The sequence below is a fragment of the Salvia splendens genome, chromosome 12 (assembly GCF_004379255.2).
Source record: "Salvia splendens isolate huo1 chromosome 12, SspV2, whole genome shotgun sequence".
In the NCBI taxonomy this organism is placed as follows: domain Eukaryota; kingdom Viridiplantae; phylum Streptophyta; class Magnoliopsida; order Lamiales; family Lamiaceae; genus Salvia; species Salvia splendens.
In genome coordinates this window covers 3,634,781-3,654,018 of record NC_056043.1, presented here as the reverse complement: position 1 = coordinate 3,654,018, position 19,238 = coordinate 3,634,781, and the positions used below count along the sequence as shown (strand labels likewise).

Below are 19,238 nucleotides of genomic sequence, written 5' to 3'. Positions count from 1 at the left end.
CGTGGTTCGATTTACTGAAGTAAATCTACGTCCACGGGAAGAAGGGAGGGCAAGATTGTATTGCTTGATCTGGGATTACAGCTTACAACACAGACTTGCTATATGATATTTTATCTCTAGAGAGCTTAACCTTTTTCTATCTGATCTAAGTTCTATTTATACATTGAACTAGGATCGTGGTTTGCAGCCCCACTAACAAGATCGTGGGTGAGCAATAACTGCTCAATAACTGCTTCGTACCACTAAATAGATCGTGGGTATAGTGGAGGTCGTGGAGGCCTTTCATGAGTCCACTAACTCCTAGTTCGGTCGAATGCTGAGACCGAACTGCTGGACTTTACCGATCAGCTCTTGCCGATCTGAGAGGAGAGCTTGACTGGTCGGCTTTTACCGAGCTGTAGGCTGAGTCCGAACTCTTTGGTGCCGAACAGATACTCTTTCTTGGGCTCTGGGCTGATGGGCCGTCACTGTTATTGGGCTTGCCATTAGGGTTTAGTTCGTACCCCATCACTACCCCCCCCGAAAAGCGAAGTGAATCACTTCGGCGAGGTGAGTCACTTCGGCATTCTGGATAACGGTAAGGGGGAGGCTGACGTCAGGGGACGTGCCTTGCATTAAATGCGACAGTAAAATCCGGCCGTTGAATCCTGAAAAGGTGGGATTCGAAACGGTGCGACGATTTTGAAATCTTCGCCGAATCTGATAAATACGCTCTTTCTTCCTCATTTGAACACCTTTGCGACTGCTTCTTCTGCACTCTCTCTTTTTCGAGAAATTTTCTTCCGCTTTCAAGAATTTCTTCAGACTTTCTTCACCTTCAAAAAGTAAGAAAAATATCTTCTTCTTCTTCTTCGGAGTCGGGTAGCAGTAGGAGAGGGGGTAAGGGGTCTTCTGGCCGGAAAGAGTCCGGGGAGAAGACCGTAGAGTATTTCCATAGTATTTTGAGTAAGGATACTGTGATATCCCTACCCGAAAAATACTTTTTTCCTGGGGGGAAGGTGGTGGTACCTGACGGTGATCATAGGGCTGACTCCCCGCCGGAGGGTTACGCCACCGTGTACGAGGCCTGCTTAGAATGCGGGCTTCGTTTCCCCCTCCCTTCTGCCTTTATAGATTTACTAGATTTTTTTCAGCTTCCTTTAGGCCAGGTGACTCCGAACTCTTGGAGGCACTTGTCGGCCTTTGCTGCCGAACTCCGTGAGTTAGGAAGGGATTTGTCTTTGAAGGCGATCCTTAAATTCTTTCAATTTAAGAGGAAGGGGTCTTGGTTTTACTTGATCCCTGTACAGCCCTTTAGGGCCTTTTGTAAAACGAAGTGGCCGAAGTGGCAAAACCGCTTCTTCTACTATGATAGGACCGCGGCTCCTAGTTTTCCCTGGAGAGGGCCGAAGTCCGTTATCCGTCATCCTCGGCCTGAACCGTTGGACGAGCTCGATGGCGAGCTCAACAAGATTCCCATAGTTAGGAAACAATACACGGAGTCTGAGCTCGTCAAGGGCGACGTCGTGTTCGACATCTCGTCTTCGGACGAAGAGGCCGAGGGTGAGGATTTCTCTTTATCTTTATGCTCTACTGCTTTAACGAAGAAAACTAACCTGGCTTTCTTGCTTTTTGGCAGTGTACATGTTGAATAAGGCTATCCGAAAGTCCTCCGAGCTTGTGGAGCCGGAGAGGCAGAGAGCCCCTCGCTCGGCGTCCGAAGCCGAGAAGAATCCGAAGAGGCAAAAAACCTCTTCTTCGGATCCGAAAGAGCCGGAGCAGTGTTCGGCTAAAGGGAAGGGGAAATTTCATGAGTCCCCAAGAGTGCCGGGGAAAGACCTGGTCATCTCCGAGGTGGTTGCAGACATCCCGGAACACGTCCCTGAGCCTTTTCAATGGCCGACGAATTTTGTGGAGGTAAGCTTTCTGACTTGGCTTCTTTTCCACATTTTTTGATGGCCATTGTGTTGAGTTTTTTCCTTGTTCATCTTCAGAGAGCCAAGCTCGTCTCCGTGGAGCTCTCCAAAGCATCCCACGACTACGAGGAGATGCAGAAGGAGTTGCATCTTGCTCGTAGTCTGGCCGAACAGGCTGAGGCCAAATTTGAGAGGGCCCGAGCTGCTAAGATCTCGGCTCAGGATGAAGCTCGGTCAGCCAAAAACCAGCTCATCATCCTGCAAGAGCAGACGAAGCACCGGGAGGCTCAGAAGGAGGCTGCCGCCGTGGTTGCCCAGGGGGAGGCTCTCCGTGTTTACACGGAGAAACTCTTTTTGAGCAGCCAGTTCTCGGCCTTTGTCGGTAGTCTGGTAAGGCTAATTACCGATAAGGGCGAGCAGGGGGCCGACGTCGTGCTGCCTCTGTACAGCCGAGAGATAGCTGCTCGGCTTCAGAATCTGCCGCTCCTTGAGGAGCTCGCTTCATCCTCGGTCCTGCTTTCTGCAGACCGAGTCCGGAGTTGTCGAGCTGATCGGGACGAGAACCTGGAGGCTATCTTTGCCTCCGTGGGACCCGTTTCACCCGCTTCGACCTACAACGGAGAGGGTGAGGCCGAGCCGCTGGAGCTGGAGGCCGAAGTCGAGCGGGCCGGGCATCCGGAGAAGGAAGCCGATCAGGAGGCGGAGGCGAGGCCGGCAGGATGCGAGGCCGAGGCTGAGGTAGCTCAGGAGAAAGAAGCTGAACCAGACCGAGGATCCGGAGACGAAGCTGGCGGAGTATGATTTCGTCTCCCTTCTCTTAGTCTAGTTTCTTCCTTGTAAAATGGCCTTGAAGCCCTCCTAGTGTAAAAAATTTTCCTTGTGAATGAAAAATTCTCTACACTTGTCTTCGTATAGCTTTTCGTACTCGCCTTTATTCCTGTTGTATTTTACTATCTGCTCGGTACAGCTGCCGAACTAATATAGCTGCTTTGTACTCAAGGAGATGGAGATACTTCACTGGAAACGGCTGTACTCTTCGGCTTTAGACGAAGCTGAGAAAAGAGCTATAGCCGATCAGACGAAGAATGACGAGCTTCTGGCTCGTTTAGTGAAGCTGGAGGCCGATAATAAGGACTTAGAGTCCGATAAGAAGGATCTGGAGGCCGAGCTGAATACGACCATTGCTGAGAGGACTGCGTACGAGGATTACATCCGTGTGCGCGGGGGAGTGACCATATCAGATGTTCAGAGTCGAGTTGACGAACTGTGGGAGGAATATCATGTACTCCGGAGGAACAATGCGCTGGAGAGCTCGGCTTGCCAACAAGTTGTGAAATCATTACGGCGCTGGGCTTCTCGGTACGACATCATTCTTTCCCGGCGTCCCGCAATCGAGAGATTCCTTAGGCATTTCCCGCCAACAGATGCTCGCACTCCAGATCAAGCCTCTGGTTCCCTTGTTCAAAATCCTACTCCAAGTCAACAACGAACTCCGGAACAGCCGGAAACGTCAAGACGAGAACGGGCTCAGGAGCAACCGGAATCGTCAAGACAGGGACAGACTGAAATTCGCCGAGGAGTTGTGACTATGAGCGAGCAAGATCAGCAGATGCTTATTGCAGAGACTCTTCATCGCCGAGGGGTTAGAGCTTCTGGGGCTCGCGGAAGAGGTGTTGGGTCGAGGATAGCATCTCGTCGACCTGCTTATTCTTCATCTGCTCGGAACAACCGGACTCGGCTTCCAGAGGATTTTGCAGATAGGTGGCTTAACTTCAGCAACCCTGGACAGTAGAATAGTCCTTTGTAATAGCGTAACGCCATTTTGTAGGGTAGCTGAGTTGTATGCCGAACAAGATTTGAAAAATGAAATTTTGTTTTCGCTTCTAACACTGTATTTACAGCTTAGCGAAAAAATTTCATCGTACTTGTCCTCGGTCTTATGAAGTAAACTTCTTTGACCGGACTTGGTCCTTGGTCTTGTGAAGTAAACTTCTTTGACCGGACTCGTCTTTGGTCTGATGAAATAAACATCTTTGACCGGACTCGTCTTTGGTCTGATGAAATAAACATCTTTGACCGGACTTGGTTTGTGTTCTAATTTGGCGATTTTTGTCGCCGGGATCGAACTTTCCCTTGTCCTAATTCGGCGAGTTTTATCGCGTGGATCGGACTTTCCCAGTTAACCGAAGTGGTCTTATGCAGTAAACCTCTTTGACCAGACATGGTCGTCCCCGGTCTTATGAGGTAAACTTCTTTGACCGAACTTGGTCGTCCTAATTCGGCGAGGTTTATCGCGTGGATCGGACTTTCCCTTATTGCAGTTCGTTTCAGACGAAGTGCTTATTTCTTAAGCCGAATTATGGTCTTGTATCTTCCTGAGAAGCTTGGACTCACAATCGTTGGCTTATTGCAGTTCGTTTCAGACGAAGTGCTTGTTAAGCTGAATTGTGGTCTTGTATCCTCCTTAGAAGCTTGGACTCACAATCGTTGGCTTATTGCAGTTCGTTTCAGACGGACTGCTTGTTAAGCTGAATTGTGGTCTTATATCCTCCTTAGAAGCTTGGACTCACAATAGTCTTTAATAATCGATCTAAAAAGGGGATCAGTCTTTAAAGAACGATATACCTTGGTACCATTTGTAAGAGACGACAAGCACATAGAGACAAAACACATAGAGAAAAAATGAAAAAGATGAAAGAAAAAAACTTTAAACTTTTTATAAAACGACAAGTAAAAGGTACAAGTAAAAAACAAACAAATAAAAACATGTACCCCTATGACCGAACTAGACACAAGACAGACTGACCGGACTTTGTCTCTTACAAGTGGAACTTCTTGAGGTTGGAGACGTGCCATGTTCGGGGTACTTGTTCTCCTGACATGTGAGTCAATTTATAAGACCCTTTGCCGAGGACTTCTGACACCCGATATGGACCCTCCCATGTGGGTTCGAGTTTGCCCAGCTTTTCTGCTCGGCTTACTTCGTTGTTTCTCAAGACGAGATCTCCCACTTGAAATTGAAGCTTTTTCACCCTTTGGTTATAATACCGGGCTACTTGCTCCTTATACTTGGCTGCTTTTATGCACGCCAATTCTCTTCTTTCTTCGGCGAGATCTAGTTCTGCTCTCAGTCCGTCGTCATTCATTTCTGAGGAGAAATTTAGAGTTCGGGGACTGGGTACGCCGATCTCCACCGGAATTACGGCTTCAGTGCCGTACACCAGACTATACGGAGTTTCACCGTTGGAGGTTTTGGGTGTAGTTCGGTAGGACCATAGGACTTGAGGGAGATTTTCTACCCATTGTCCTTTGGCTTGTTCTAACCGAGCTTTTAACCCTTTCACCAGAATCCGGTTCGTTACTTCCGTTTGTCCGTTTGCTTGGGGATGGGAGACCGAAGTGAACCGCTGTTGAATGTTCAGCTCTTGGCACCAATTCTTGAACGTCTTGTCGGTGAACTGAGTCCCATTATCCGAGATGAGGATGTGGGGTATGCCAAATCGGCACACTATGTTCTTCCAGACGAAGTCCAATGCCTTTGAGCTCGTTATCGTAGCTAATGGTTCAGCCTCCACCCACTTCGTGAAGTAGTCCACGGCAACGATAAGGAATTTCATTTGCCGAGGAGCTTGAGGAAGTGGTCCCACTATGTCTATGCCCCATTGCATGAAAGGCCAAGGGCTTTGCATAGTGTATAGATCGGTCTGCGGCATCCTTGGGACATTTGCATGAATTTGGCACTTCGTACACTTCTTGACGAGCTGCACTGCCTCTTGTACCATGGTTGGCCAATAATATCCCCATCTCAGAACTTTTTTAGCTAAAGCTCTGGCTCCGATGTGGCTACCGCACGATCCTTCATGAACTTCTCTGAGGATGTAGTCCGTCTCTTCTGGTCCTACGCACCGCAATAACGGCTGGAGGTAAGACTTTCTAAAGAGGACTCCTTCATGAAGTTCGTACCGAAGTGCTCGGCACGTGATCTTCCGAGCTTCTCTCTTATCCTCGGGCAATTGTCCTTGATCCAGATACTGCAAGATCGGCGTCATCCAGTTCGGCGAGCTGGATACTGAGTGTACCTCGGCTTCATCAATGCTTCGGTGCATTAATTCTTCCGCCTTTGAGCTCGGATCTGAGGCCAACTTACTTAAGGTATCTGCTCGGCTATTTTCCGCTCTGGGAATGCGGATTATCCGAAAATAGGAGAAACTTCGGCTGATGCTTTGCGCTTTGTCCAAATACTTCTTCATTCTCTCGTCACGGGCTTCACTTGTACCCAACATGTGATTTACTATGACTTGTGAATCACAATGGACTTTGAGAGATTTGACGAGCAGACTTTGCGCTAACTGGAGTCCGGCCAGGAGGGCTTCGTACTCGGCTTCATTATTAGTAGTGGGGAATAGGAACCGAAGTGAGTAGGCTACCTCGTGTCCGTCGGGAGCGACAAGTAAAATACCAGCTCCACTTCCCATCTTGTTCGAAGCTCCATCTACGAACCCGCTCCAGCAGTCCGGCGGCTCTACTTCGGATTCCAAGGGCTGTGCTAGTTCGGCACTGGCAGAATTCTTCTGTTCGGCAATAACAGGAATTGCTTGATCGAACTTCGCTTCTGCAAGAAAATCTGCCAAGGCTTGTCCCTTGATGGCTTTCCGAGGTAGATATTCAATTGTGTGCTCTCCCAACTCTATAGCCCACTTGGCGATTCTGCCTGATGCTTCTGGTTTGGTCAACACTTGCCGAAGTGGCAGATCAGTTAAGACGCATACCTTGTGAGCATAGAAGTATGGCCGCAGTCTCCTGGCTGCATTTACTAATGCCAGAGCAATCTTTTCCAGAGGTTGATACCTGGTTTCTGGACCTCTTAATGCTCGGCTTGTAAAGTAGATGGGAAGCTGCTTTAGGCCTTCTTCTCGTACAAGCACCGCGCTGATGGTTTGATCCGATGCCGCTAAGTATAAGAATATTACTTCGGCTTCGGTTGGAGCAGAGAGAATAGGAAGCTCGGCTAGATAACTTTTGAGCTCGTCAAAGGCCTTTTTCTGCTCGGCTCCCCACTCGAACTTTGGTGCCTTTTTCAACACCGTGAAGAACGGCAGTTGCTTTTCGGCTGCTTGAGAAAGGAATCGATTCAGTGCGGCTAGACATCCGGCTAGCCTTTGCACGTCATGTATGGACTTCGGCATCGCCATGTTTTGAACAACTTGAACTTTTGAGGGGTTTGCCTTGAGTCCGTCCTTTGAAACCCAACAACCCAGAAACTTTCCCGAATCTACCAAAAAGGTACACTTTTGGGGATTAAGTTTGAGGTTGGCTTTCTTGAGCACGTTGAGAGTGGACTTGAGGTTGTGCTCGTACTCCGAAGTGCTTTTGCTTTTGACGACTATATCGTCAACATACACTTCGACCTCCTTTCCAATCAGGTGCCGAAAAAGCTTGTCTACCATCCTTTGATAAGTGGCTCCGGCATTCTTTAAACCGAATGGCATCTTTTTATAAGCGAAAATGCCGAAATCAGTAATGAAGGCCGTTTTTGAAGCGTCAATCTCATCCATTAAAACTTGATGGTATCCTTTGTACAGATCAAGAAAACAAAAAATTTCAAAGCCTATCAAAGCTTCTACTTTTTTATCTATGTTCGGAAGGGGATAGCAATCTTTGGGACAGTGCTTATTTAGATCGGTGAAATCTATGCACATCCGCCATCCTCCTTCCTTTTTCTTGATCATGACAGGATTGGCCACCCACGAAGGATACTTCACTTCGAATAACACATCCGCCTTCAATAATTGACGGACTTCGTCATGGATGACTTGACTTCGTTCTGCCGCAAAGAGTCTTTGCTTCTGTTTTATCGGCCGGACTGAAGGATCAATATTTAACCGATGAGTGATTACCTCGGGGGGCACTCCGGTCATGTCCAACGGAGACCATGCAAAGACGTCTTTATACTCCTTGAGGAGCTGGATGGTTTTTTCCCGAAGTAGGGGCGTTCCCGCGAAGCCGATCTTAACCGTTCTGGATGGATCGTCTTCGTACAGCTGAACTGTCATCGAGTTCGGCTCCGGTATGACTTCGGTCATCGCCTCTGACTCCGGCTGCTGTGATTGCTATGCTTGGTGGTGCCGATCTGACTGCTCGGCACTTCTAAGCGCAATTTGCAGACATTCCTTTGCTCTCTTTTGGTCACCTCGGATGACCGCTATCCCTCCTTTAGTAGGGATCTTGATGGTGAGGTGATAAGTGGAGCAAACGGCCCGAACTGTGTTGAGCCAGTCTCTTCCCAGGATGATGTTGTACGGGGACCGAGCTTTCACCACGAAAAACTCAATCATCGTACTGGAGCTAGTAGGCGCTTTCCCCACCGTGATCGGAAGGCTGATAATACCTTCAGGGCGGGTGTCCTCCTGGGCGAAGCTCTTCAGGGGAAGCGGAGCCGGACTGAGCCGAGCTGGGTCCACTTCTAGTTTGTCAAAGCACTCTTTAAAAAGAATGCTAACCGACGCTCCCGTATCCACAAACACCCTGTGGATCAGTTTGTTTGCCACTCCGGCTTGGATGACAATGGCGTCTTGGTGAGGAGAGATGGCCGGGACGGGATCAGCATCCGAGAACGTAATCACTTCGTCCTGCTTCAGCCTTTTATGCGTTGGCTCCTCTCGATTGGAACCTCTGCGCTCTGACTTTAGGGACGACTTGGTCTTCCCGGCCGGGAGAGCGTCAATAGTCTGGATTACTCCATCATATTGCGGCTCGTCATCGTCTTCGGGATCCGGCTGCCTTTTCGGATCCTGAGGAGCGCAGTTCGCACCACTCTGCTTCTTATTCTTCTTTGGCTGCTTGCTTTGGTATTTTTTCAATGTCCCTGCCTTCACAAGAACATCGATACCTGCAGCCAAGTTTCTGCACTCCTCAGTATCGTGACCGTGGTCTTGATGGTAGGAGCAGTAGCTATCCTGTGGTCGGCGCGCGGCTGATTTCGTCATCCGCTTTGGCTTTTCGAATAGGTCAGAGTGCAGTTCGAAAATTTCCGCTCTCGGCTTGTTCAGCGGTACGAACTGAGCGGTCGGCTTCTCGGGATTGAGACGGGGTCCCAATCTGTCTTGCACCGGAGCCCTTTGAATTCTTTCAAATGGAGTCCGGCGAGGATGCCCCTGATCGCTATGATCGGGCTTCCTTCTGTCTCCTCGGGTCGATGAGCTGTCTAACGACCGTTTGCGACGGTCTGCCTCATCGGCCCGGGAGTACTGGTCCGCAATGTCCCACATTTCCTGAGCTGTCTGCGGACCGCACTCAACGAGTTTCCTGTAGAGAGCTCCGGGCAGGATTCCATTTTGGAATGCCGAGATGACAAGCAGATCGTTGAGATCGTCTACTTGCAGGCATTCCTTGTGGAATCTTGTCATAAAGTCGCTGATTTTTTCGTCGCGACCTTGACGAATGGAAAGCAGCTGAGCCGAAGTGATTCGGGCTTCCGCTTTCTGAAAGAACCTCCTGTGGAAGGCATCCATTAGATCTCGGTAAGATCTGATGCTGCCCTGGGGGAGGCTATCGAACCACCTTCTCGCGTTCCCGATGAGCAGCTCGGGAAACAGCTTGCACATGTGGACCTCGTTGAGACCCTGGTTCGCCATGTTATATTGATAGCGCCCCAAGAAATCGTGAGGGTCCACGAGCCCGTCGTAAGTCATCGACGGAGTTCGGTAGTTCTGTGGTAGGGGAGTTCGGGTGATGTCGTCCGAGAACGGAGTCTTCAGTGCTCCGTACACGGCGAATCCGATATCTCGTCGGTATGGAGGAGATTGAGTTCTCCTGTGATTCCGGTACCGAGGAGGAACTGGAACATGTTGGGGACGGGGATTCTTTCTCCTGGGAGATGCGACACTACTGCGGTAGTGACTTTCTTGTGCGGAGGGAGAAGGAGAATCCGCCGTTTTCGTCTCCGGCTGCTTTTGGCTTTTTCGCAGGAAGGTTAAGAATTCCTCCTGCTTCGCCGCCAAAAACTGCTTGACAGCCTCATTCAAATCGGGCTGCTGGGAAGACTCAGTGGGACGATTTTTGGAGCGGCTTGTTCCTTCGCCATGAGAACTGGTGGTGGATTTATCCCTAGGCTGTTTTCCAGACCTACGGGATGGATTGGCTTCCTCCTGGTTCTCACGGGCAGGAATACGGGTACTCTGCGATCTGGTATGCATTTTTTGGGTGGAAAGAATGGATCAAAAATTCGCTTTATCACAAATTTTGTTCTCTGATTCCCACAGACGGCGCCAGTGATGGATCCGCGAATTTTTGATGTTAGTAAACGCTGGTAGAGAATAAAGACTACGACACAATGAATTTACGTGGTTCGATTTACTGAAGTAAATCTACGTCCACGGGAAGAAGGGAGGGCAAGATTGTATTGCTTGATCTGGGATTACAGCTTACAACACAGACTTGCTATATGATATTTTATCTCTAGAGAGCTTAACCTTTTTCTATCTGATCTAAGTTCTATTTATACATTGAACTAGGATCGTGGTTTGCAGCCCCACTAACAAGATCGTGGGTGAGCAATAACTGCTCAATAACTGCTTCGTACCACTAAATAGATCGTGGGTATAGTGGAGGTCGTGGAGGCCTTTCATGAGTCCACTAACTCCTAGTTCGGTCGAATGCTGAGACCGAACTGCTGGACTTTACCGATCAGCTCTTGCCGATCTGAGAGGAGAGCTTGACTGGTCGGCTTTTACCGAGCTGTAGGCTGAGTCCGAACTCTTTGGTGCCGAACAGATACTCTTTCTTGGGCTCTGGGCTGATGGGCCGTCACTGTTATTGGGCTTGCCATTAGGGTTTAGTTCGTACCCCATCACTCCTATTATTACCATACATAAAATATCTGAATAATTACTATATTTTGAAATAGATATCTTCAGACAGAAAGATGTTATACCTAGATAAGCTGCCCCATTATATGTAGGAGTAATGTTTTTAGACTTGATACTATAAATGCAATATTTTTTATATATATAATTGTATTTAGGGCTATTCGTGACTTGATGCCAAATATCACTAACTTATCTTCAAATTAGTCGATAGAATAACAAACTTAAGCCCTTATTGAATTTCTAACAAGTTTAATTTCAATTCGGAGAAAAATGGAACTAGTGGAAAATTTACAATGAGCTCTAAGTTAATGATTTTTGTGATCATTTTAATTTTATTAAAAAAGATGTAATTTTATGAACCAATAACCCTTGTATTTATGATACTTATCATTTTTGAGATTATTTTCTAGTTTATAACACAAGTTCATGATAATCAAGAGATGTAAACGAATAGATACATTTTTGCAACTAATTAAATTATTCATCCTCAGATTTGCATTAAAAACATACTATGATTGCTAGTGTATTTCACATTGCATAACATTTCACAGCAACTTACGCAGCGAATCCTCAAAAAAAATTCCCATTCGAACACAAGTTGAATTTGTAAGCATGTACTGTAAACAAGTTAACAAAAGTTCCTTCAAGGCTTTACATGTGCTGCATAATATACATATACTGACAAAAGTTTTGTTTCATTGCATTTCTCAAAAGGAATTTGTAATCTTGGAACATAAATTTGTCATATCCTAAGATCAGACTGCCATCTGAAACTCCATCAAAGAGACAAAACTTCAATCAAAATCATGGCATGAGCATATCAATGCAGACCGTCCTATCTGTATATGCGCCCCTGTGTTTATATCAGGCTGGCAATTTCAGCTTTGAATTATTTTTCCAGCTGCAATAAGAGAGTAGATCTTAGATATGAATATGCACAACATAATGGATAGGTTAGGAATTCCGTCAGCGAATCACCTGATAAAGTAATAGTAAAAGAAGTCTGCGTAAAGAGCGGTTTGGACAAGCCCGGAGACACAAGCTGAGAAGGAAAAAAGGCACAAGATTAGACCTCGACAATGACAGAAGAGCCGTGAAACCAATTTCTTCATGACTTACCGATCCATCTACTGAAATGATCTTCAGTGAAATAGCGGTAGATCCAGTTTAGGATGTAGAATGCTCGATAGGCCCTGTTAAAGTGATAATACCACAGTTCTAATTATCTGGGAGATATGAGATTACTTAATATGTGTGCAATGGTTTCTCAGTACCTAAAACAAATATATGCTCAACAATGCTGAATGGCGCCACTTAAAATTGCAGTTCAAAATTCGACATAGATTCAAAACAAAAAAGTGATCCTAAGTCTTCAACTAAAAGTTTACTTTCCGATCCTGCACCCTTCTTTCTCATCCAAGCATTCATGTCATAGTAATGTCATTAGATTATTTAGTGCACAATGAAAAGAGCTTATGGCGCAGTACAAATAAGGCTAAAAATAAGATAATTATCAAATTACCCAAGAAAGAAAATGTATTGTCCAGCCAGATTGTCCACATTTCCACTTCTTTGCAACAGAACCAACTGTGGTAGTATTGCTACAGCCTCCAAGTATATTGAAAATGCCCAAAATATCTGAGATGTCATATAAAAAAGTTGTTAAGAAGTACATATACAAAGCACAAGTCAATATCTTCTGTAGTACTATATAGGAAGAAGACGGGGAACGAATGAACAAACAGGACAGCCGGAAAATCAAACAAATGCATCCAAAATTAGTTTCTAAGATTAAGATTGTAGACACTGAACATCTCTCTCGCAACCAGACCAATTATTCTATCTATTAACTTAACAAGAGTTTCAAACGAGTGGAGAATTAACTAACCTCCTCAAACGAGAACTTCTCATTAACCAAAAGTGCCAAGAAAAAACATGCTCCCACCATAAAATAGTGTCTGAAGGTGTCCAGGTCACGGTCATAGGATCGCCTAATTACTGGGTGAAACCTCATATACCAAACAATTGCCAAAGAGCTTGCAATGAACACTATTTTCATAACGGAGTTATAAAGTGAAATGAACTCGGTAAACAAATCGAGGTACCGAGTCAAGAAGACTACTGCATACAGTTCCTGAGTCTTTAAGGAGATCCCTGAATTGAATGCATTACTGTCAGTTTCACTATCTCATATAGTCACAGTCACAATACACACAAATGCCCAAACACAATATAAACTCTTAATATAATCAGAGATTCAGACGACAAGAAAAGCGCAGAGTACATCTTCATCACCGTCAAAGGCTGACCTATCAATGCCACAAACTAACACAACAAATTCATAAATGTGATCACAACAACGATTTATCGAAATCTCCTCGCATGATTGCCTCAATTACGAACATCAATGACTCAGGCAAATGCTACAGCTAGTGCACTATCAAAATGAAACCCTAGACTATGAAATTCTAGTTACTGCATATTGTAACGCACAGTAAAAGGGGGAAATTCAACAGATTAACAAATTAAAGTTCACATAACTTGGTCAATCACACCATTACAGCTCAAACAAATAAACACGCAAAACGATGCATCAAACAGCTACAAGGCAAAATCAGGGCGAAATTGGGGGAAAATTGCGTAACCTGAACACGATTTGGTGGCATAGATTTTGAGGAGAAGCACTAAAATGCTGACCAAGTGCGTCATGTCGCCGATAAATCTGAAAATATTCATCGTTGCGAAGAGTTCGAGATTTTTTTTCTTTCCTTTTACGTTTTCAGTTATTTTTCTTTGTTGTTTCTTTGCAGAAAGAGAAAATAGACTGGAGAGGTGGAGGAGGTGATGGAGTTTAAGCTTTGACGCAAAGCAAAAATTAATTGCAGATATTGGAGTGGAATTGAGACGTGAGAGAGAAGAGGTGATATTTAATTATTAATTAATTTTCCGAAAATGAAATAATTAGCGAGCTGATGTGGCAGTTGGAAGCTCGTTTCAGCGTACACGAAGCCATGGTGCCCGGAAGGGATCAGCTAAGGCATAAGCTAATCCACCATATAATACACTAATCAAAAATAAACATGTGGAATTTATTTATAAAATTAAATAAAAGACTACCTTCATATCTTCACTCATTAGTCATTACTCTCTCCCTCCCTACACTGCAACTCCTTTGTCTTTAAGAGAAAGAAACACCGATTTCCCTCTCTTATCTCTCTGTTCGCACACAGACGCGCATGTGTTTGTGAGTGATTACTGCTGAAGCTTGGCATTCTAAGTTAGGAAATTCAAAATTATAGCAATCTCATTCACTTTACAGATACCCCTCTCACCAATCCCCCTCATCCGCCGTATCCTACCACCAATTTCACCCCCAATCAGTTCTCCGCCGCCGCTCAACACTCCCAGCCCCAATGCCTGGACAATTCCTCCTTCATCTCGCAGCGCTCCTACGGATTCTCCTCCGCAGAGGAAGCCGCAGCCGAACGCCGCCGCCGCAAGCGCAGGCTCCGGATCGAGCCGCCTCTCTACGCCCTCCGCCTCAATCCTCAATCCCCTCCTCCCTCCGCCGCCGACGCCGCCGACAGAGCCCGCCTCCCCGATTCGACCTCAGCTCTCGTCGGCCCCCGCCTCAACCTCCACAACCGCGTCCAGTCTCTCATCCGCGTGTTTCTTCCTCTTAAAGAAAAAGGAGTTGCAGTGTAGGAGTAATGACTAAATAAATTCCACATGTTTATTTTTTATTAGTGTATTATATGGTGGATTAGCTTATGCCTCAGCTGATCCCTTCCGCATTGTGCCTCTGACTAAAGTTCATCCTTTTCTATTTATATTTTAATTATTTTTTTAATGATGAAATACTTACTAAAATGGAGTAGTATATTTAGTTATTTACACATGAAATGATAGAGATATGTGGAAATTTATAATGCAATGGCGTGAGAATAAAATACATTGGGAAATAGACTTAATTAAAAATGGCTATAAATCACATAATTCTGAAATATTTAAAAGAATTGCGAACAAAATAAACATCCCGTGTGAAATGTTCATTCACCTCTCCTGTATATTCCTAGTTTTATACTGTATCATCTTAGTTCGTGCTTTTTTTTTTGTTTTTTCAATCAAATATACCAACATATTTAGGATATACTACTATTATTTTATCTCTAAACTTAATTGAAAAGATAATTATAATTATTTAAAAAGAATTAGGCGAAAAAATATATGACACCATCTAAAACAGTATTGTGAAACGTTCAACAAGTTACAAAATTCATGCCTTAAAAACATGCCTTTTCAGTCAAATATATTCCTCTATTTGTTTATTATATTCATAGTAATGAAAAATGGAAATGATAAATAACGAAATTAATCGCTATTCAAACTAATACTCTCTTAAAAGTTAAAAGTGAATTGATTATAGTATGAAAAAAGGCCTTTAAAGGTTGAAACAAACAATAGTATAAAAACGCAAATTTGATTCCCCACGAAAAATTATACTATCTTTTAGAATAAATTAAGAAGAAATTAACAGTAATTTTGAGCTGTATTGACTAGTTAAACACCTAAATACCTAATCCAACTCCCTAATTAAAGTAGTAAAAATTAACAAGAAATTAAGCAAAACCGTTGAAAGAGAGTAGACTCGCAGCCTTCCCCTCCCCCCAGCAAACTGTTTTAGAGAGAGAGGGAAGGAAGGAGATAGAAATTCGTGTTTACCCAAACACCAAAAATCAAATTGACTAATGGTCCCCCTCTCTGATTCTTTCTATTTTACTTTAATCCGTTTTTTACATAACCTTGAGATTGTGGACACTGGAAATCATTGACCGCACCCAATTTCTGTGACTGGACAGCATGGGTTGCGCTGGATCGCGGGAGAAAGTAGTTGGCAGTGGCTCAGGTACTGTTTCGATTAGGTATTTGATTGATTGATATCATTGCTGGATTGTTTCATTGATTGTTGTAGCTGGTTCCTGAATGTGGCAAGGGTTTCATCTTAATTCTGCAATTACCGTTTCATATTTTGATCAGTTTGTGTTTGAACGATGTAGAGTGATATGCACTAATCTGATTATAGACAAATCATGTGTTGTTTTCTTTGTGTTTATGTTTAATTTTTTTTACTATTATTGATTGAAGTGGTCTGCAATTCTGTCTTATGCGTATCAGCCTTGTGTTATCTGTCTTGTAAAGATTAACCTAATTACAGTGTTTAGTTGCTCCTAGAAAAGATAGCTATGAAGCCATCTTGTGATTCACTTGTGGTGCTACAAAGAAATGAACATTTTTGGTTTTTTTTTTCATTTTTCCTGTTTCCTGTTTCATTTCTTGTTGCTAGTTAATCATTTTGTAGAATCGTAACACTGTTTGTGAGTCTGCTTGCCTCATAAAAAAACCCTTAATTATGCTTCATTTTGTCTAAAACCAGATACTTCAAAGAAGATACGAAAACCAAAGCCGTGGAAGCACACAGAAGCAATAACCAGAGAACAGCTAACGCAGATGCGCGAGGAGTTCTGGGACACTGCTCCGCACTATGGAGGAAGGAGAGGTAATGTAACAGATGATGTCTTTCTGCAATGTGGCAATACATATGATCAAATTATGGTTCTGTGCACTTAAACTTGTGGGTTTATTCATCTTTAGGGTTGGCCATCTGAACTGGTATATACTTTGAAATTGTCAAGTCCAACTGGACCAACACTGGCCTGTTAGTCCAATTAGCTTTTTCGTCCTTAGCTGTATTCATATTTGCGCTGTTGATCACAAATGAAGCTATATCTGGAAAATCAACATTATATGGCCCGGTGTGCATAAAATCTACTTTAGGTTGATGCATTTCATCTCATTGAGATCAACTCTTTTTGTTTTCCATCAGATTTAAATTGAACACGAACTGTGAGGTTGTTGAACTTAGCTGGATAAAGTACTTGGTGAATGTTCAGAGTAGATATTACCAGAATAATACATTGATATGCTAGTAACTCAATCACATGTGTATTCTAAAATTAAGGGTGAAGTTTAGTATTGCATACATCTTTGAAAGCTATTGTAGAATTTAATAATCTCCTTTTGTTTGTAAGTGTAGAACATCCTACCTTATAATGAATATCATGTTTTAAGTATATAGTAAACACATGTATTGTTAGCTATTGCTACTTTTGTTCATCTTAAACATCAAGTAAATTTATGTTTCCATATTGAGACGTCTTCTCTGCTTTCACACGCTCATGGTATCTTCATGTTGATCCCATCTCAAGTCTCTGGTGACATGTATTGCTTGACCTTTTATATTGAATATAAGGTGTGAGTTTGAGCTTACTCTTAGTGCAGCATGATGAATAGAACACGTGTGGTTCCATAATAAGCCCACTTCAATGTTAGGTCCTATCGTCATTTCAGATCTTTAAACATTTCGATGACATATTTGTTGAGGACTGAGGAGAGAGTTCAATAAACAACCATTCTGACTTGCAGGGTAAATTGTAGCAAAAAACGGTGTTGGTATAAGATCTATACATTTTACGCTTTTTCAGACTTCTGGTATGGTATTCTATTCCTAATAAAATGAGGTTCATTGTGAGTCGAACCAAACTAGAAAACACTTGAATTTAGTTATCTTTGCTGCTGCTTCATTTCCTTTTTTTCTGTAAAATCAACAGAGATCTGGGATGCTCTCCGGGCTGCAGCTGAAGCTGATTTGACTCTTGCCCAAGCAATTGTGGACGGGGCTGGCGTTATTGTTCAAAATCCCGACTTAACAGTCTGCTATGACGAAAGAGGTTGGTGAATTTTCCAATGTGCCTCCAGTTATTCATCCTTAATGGAAGATGTTATTTGCAGGTGCCAAATATGAGTTGCCCAAATATGTTGTGAGTGAGCCTACAAATCTGATCCGCGAGAACTGAAAAGATATCACAGTGAGAGTATATGTGTAAATCGACCTCGTGATTCTTGTTCCTAAATTCATCATCCCATTAAATCCTGCTCAATTGCAAATTTTCAATTTGTTGAACATCTTGTATGAAGCTCTTACCATTTTTGTACATACTTGCTTTGGGTGATTAACCACGACCACCTAATGTTCTCTCTTGCTTATGTTTTTCTGTTCATTTCATTTCTGGGTTTAGGATTTTAGAGAATAAATGAAACATGTACTACCTATGGTATTATCTCTCTCTCTCCAAAACACACACACTAGATCAGCTGGCAATTATTGATTATCTGGGCTGGCAAAGAGGGCCAGTTTGCCCATTAAGGAAAAAAAATATGCATGACTAATATAAAAGACAACTCATTTTTTTTTCTTTTTTTAAAGACAACTCATCCTTGAGATAAAGCAAAATGTGTCTTAAAACAGAAAAGTGGAACTAACCTAAAAAGAGAATGAGTTAACCCTGCACATGTAATATAATACTATGTTCAATAATTTTGTTCTTCACTTTCAATTAAAGTTAAGGTGTTCCGTATTAGTAGTAAATAATTAACTCCACAAGTACATGAACTCGAAGGGTTCAAATATTCAAATAGTCAAGAATCATGATTTGGTTGCAAGATCGAAGACTAAACAATTAGGATTCCCTAACTCTTTTCATATTGTTTGGATTTTGAAAAAATAGGCATTTATCAAGATGTTAAAAACATTCTTAAATAGTGATTCAGATTTGGGCCGTTTGTCACAGCTATTTTTTGTAATCTAATAACTTTCGCTCGTAGGCGGAGGCCTATTGTAAATTATTTTAAATACTACTCCCTCCGTCCCCGAATAAGAGTCGCTAATTTCCATTTTGGGCCGTCCCCCATTAAGAGTCACTCTTCATTTTTACCATAAATGGTAGTAGGTCCCACATTCCACTAACTCACTCCACTCACATTTTATTATAAAATTAATATAAAAATGTGAGTCCCACATTCCACTAACTTTTTCAACCAACTTTTCTCTATATTTCTTAAAACTCGTGCCCGGTCAAAGAGCCACTCCTATTAGGGGACGGAGGGAGTACCTTTTTGGGATATATTTAATTCAACTGCCCAATTATTTGATCTGTTTCCGATTATTTCTGTGCAATATTTTTTCAGAATAATAATAGTAAAAAAAATTATTTTTATTATTACTACTATTATTAATTGGAAGTCCACATTTTCGTGTAACTCATGCAGGTAGTATGCAAGTCAACTACAGCGTAAATATCCCGCCAATAACAGCGGCGATTGTGATTTTAGAGGAAAAAAAATAGGAGTACAATAAAATTGACTTTATTTTCTAAGTAGGAAGGGAAAATATAGTTGGTTCATACTTTTAAAAGTGTTGACTATTGAGACTACGTTGTCGGCTGCTTTGAATGTCATTTTCCTGTAGTCGTCCACTATTTTAGACCATGCAACGCTACAAACCAATATAGTGGTGAAAGGTGTAAATTTTTCTATCAAATAATAGTAAATTATAAAATAAATTATTGACAAAATGGTT

At 43.2% G+C, this 19,238-nt stretch overlaps 2 protein-coding genes across 4 annotated transcripts; one reads left to right on the top strand and one right to left on the bottom strand.

Moving 5' to 3' along the window:
* Window positions 1-11,342: 11,342 nt before the first annotated feature.
* On the bottom strand, window positions 11,343-14,571 carry LOC121758212 (ER lumen protein-retaining receptor A). 2 transcript variants are annotated; one of them, XM_042153632.1, is made up of 6 exons: window positions 13,880-14,571; window positions 12,651-12,916; window positions 12,285-12,400; window positions 11,882-11,955; window positions 11,741-11,804; window positions 11,343-11,663 (listed from the first exon to the last, which is right to left on the bottom strand). In XM_042153632.1, the coding sequence occupies exons 2-6, from the start codon at window positions 12,819-12,821 to the stop codon at window positions 11,627-11,629; spliced, it is 462 nt and encodes a 153-aa protein (XP_042009566.1). In that variant the 5' UTR covers window positions 12,822-12,916; window positions 13,880-14,571; the 3' UTR covers window positions 11,343-11,626. The 2 variants fall into 2 exon arrangements, with proteins under 2 accessions (XP_042009566.1, XP_042009565.1); XM_042153631.1 differs by lacking the exon at window positions 13,880-14,571 and adding an exon at window positions 13,408-13,821.
* Window positions 14,572-15,366: 795 nt separating this feature from the next.
* LOC121759600 (ubiquitin domain-containing protein 1-like) lies at window positions 15,367-17,860 on the top strand. 2 transcript variants are annotated; one of them, XM_042155251.1, is made up of 5 exons: window positions 15,367-15,513; window positions 15,622-15,668; window positions 16,197-16,319; window positions 17,431-17,550; window positions 17,612-17,860. In XM_042155251.1, exons 2-5 carry the CDS (start codon window positions 15,623-15,625, stop codon window positions 17,674-17,676), a joined length of 354 nt encoding a protein of 117 aa, XP_042011185.1. In that variant the 5' UTR covers window positions 15,367-15,513; window position 15,622; the 3' UTR covers window positions 17,677-17,860. The 2 variants fall into 2 exon arrangements, with proteins under 2 accessions (XP_042011185.1, XP_042011184.1); XM_042155250.1 differs by having other exon boundaries at window positions 15,373-15,668.
* The last annotated feature ends 1,378 nt before the right edge of the window (window positions 17,861-19,238 follow it).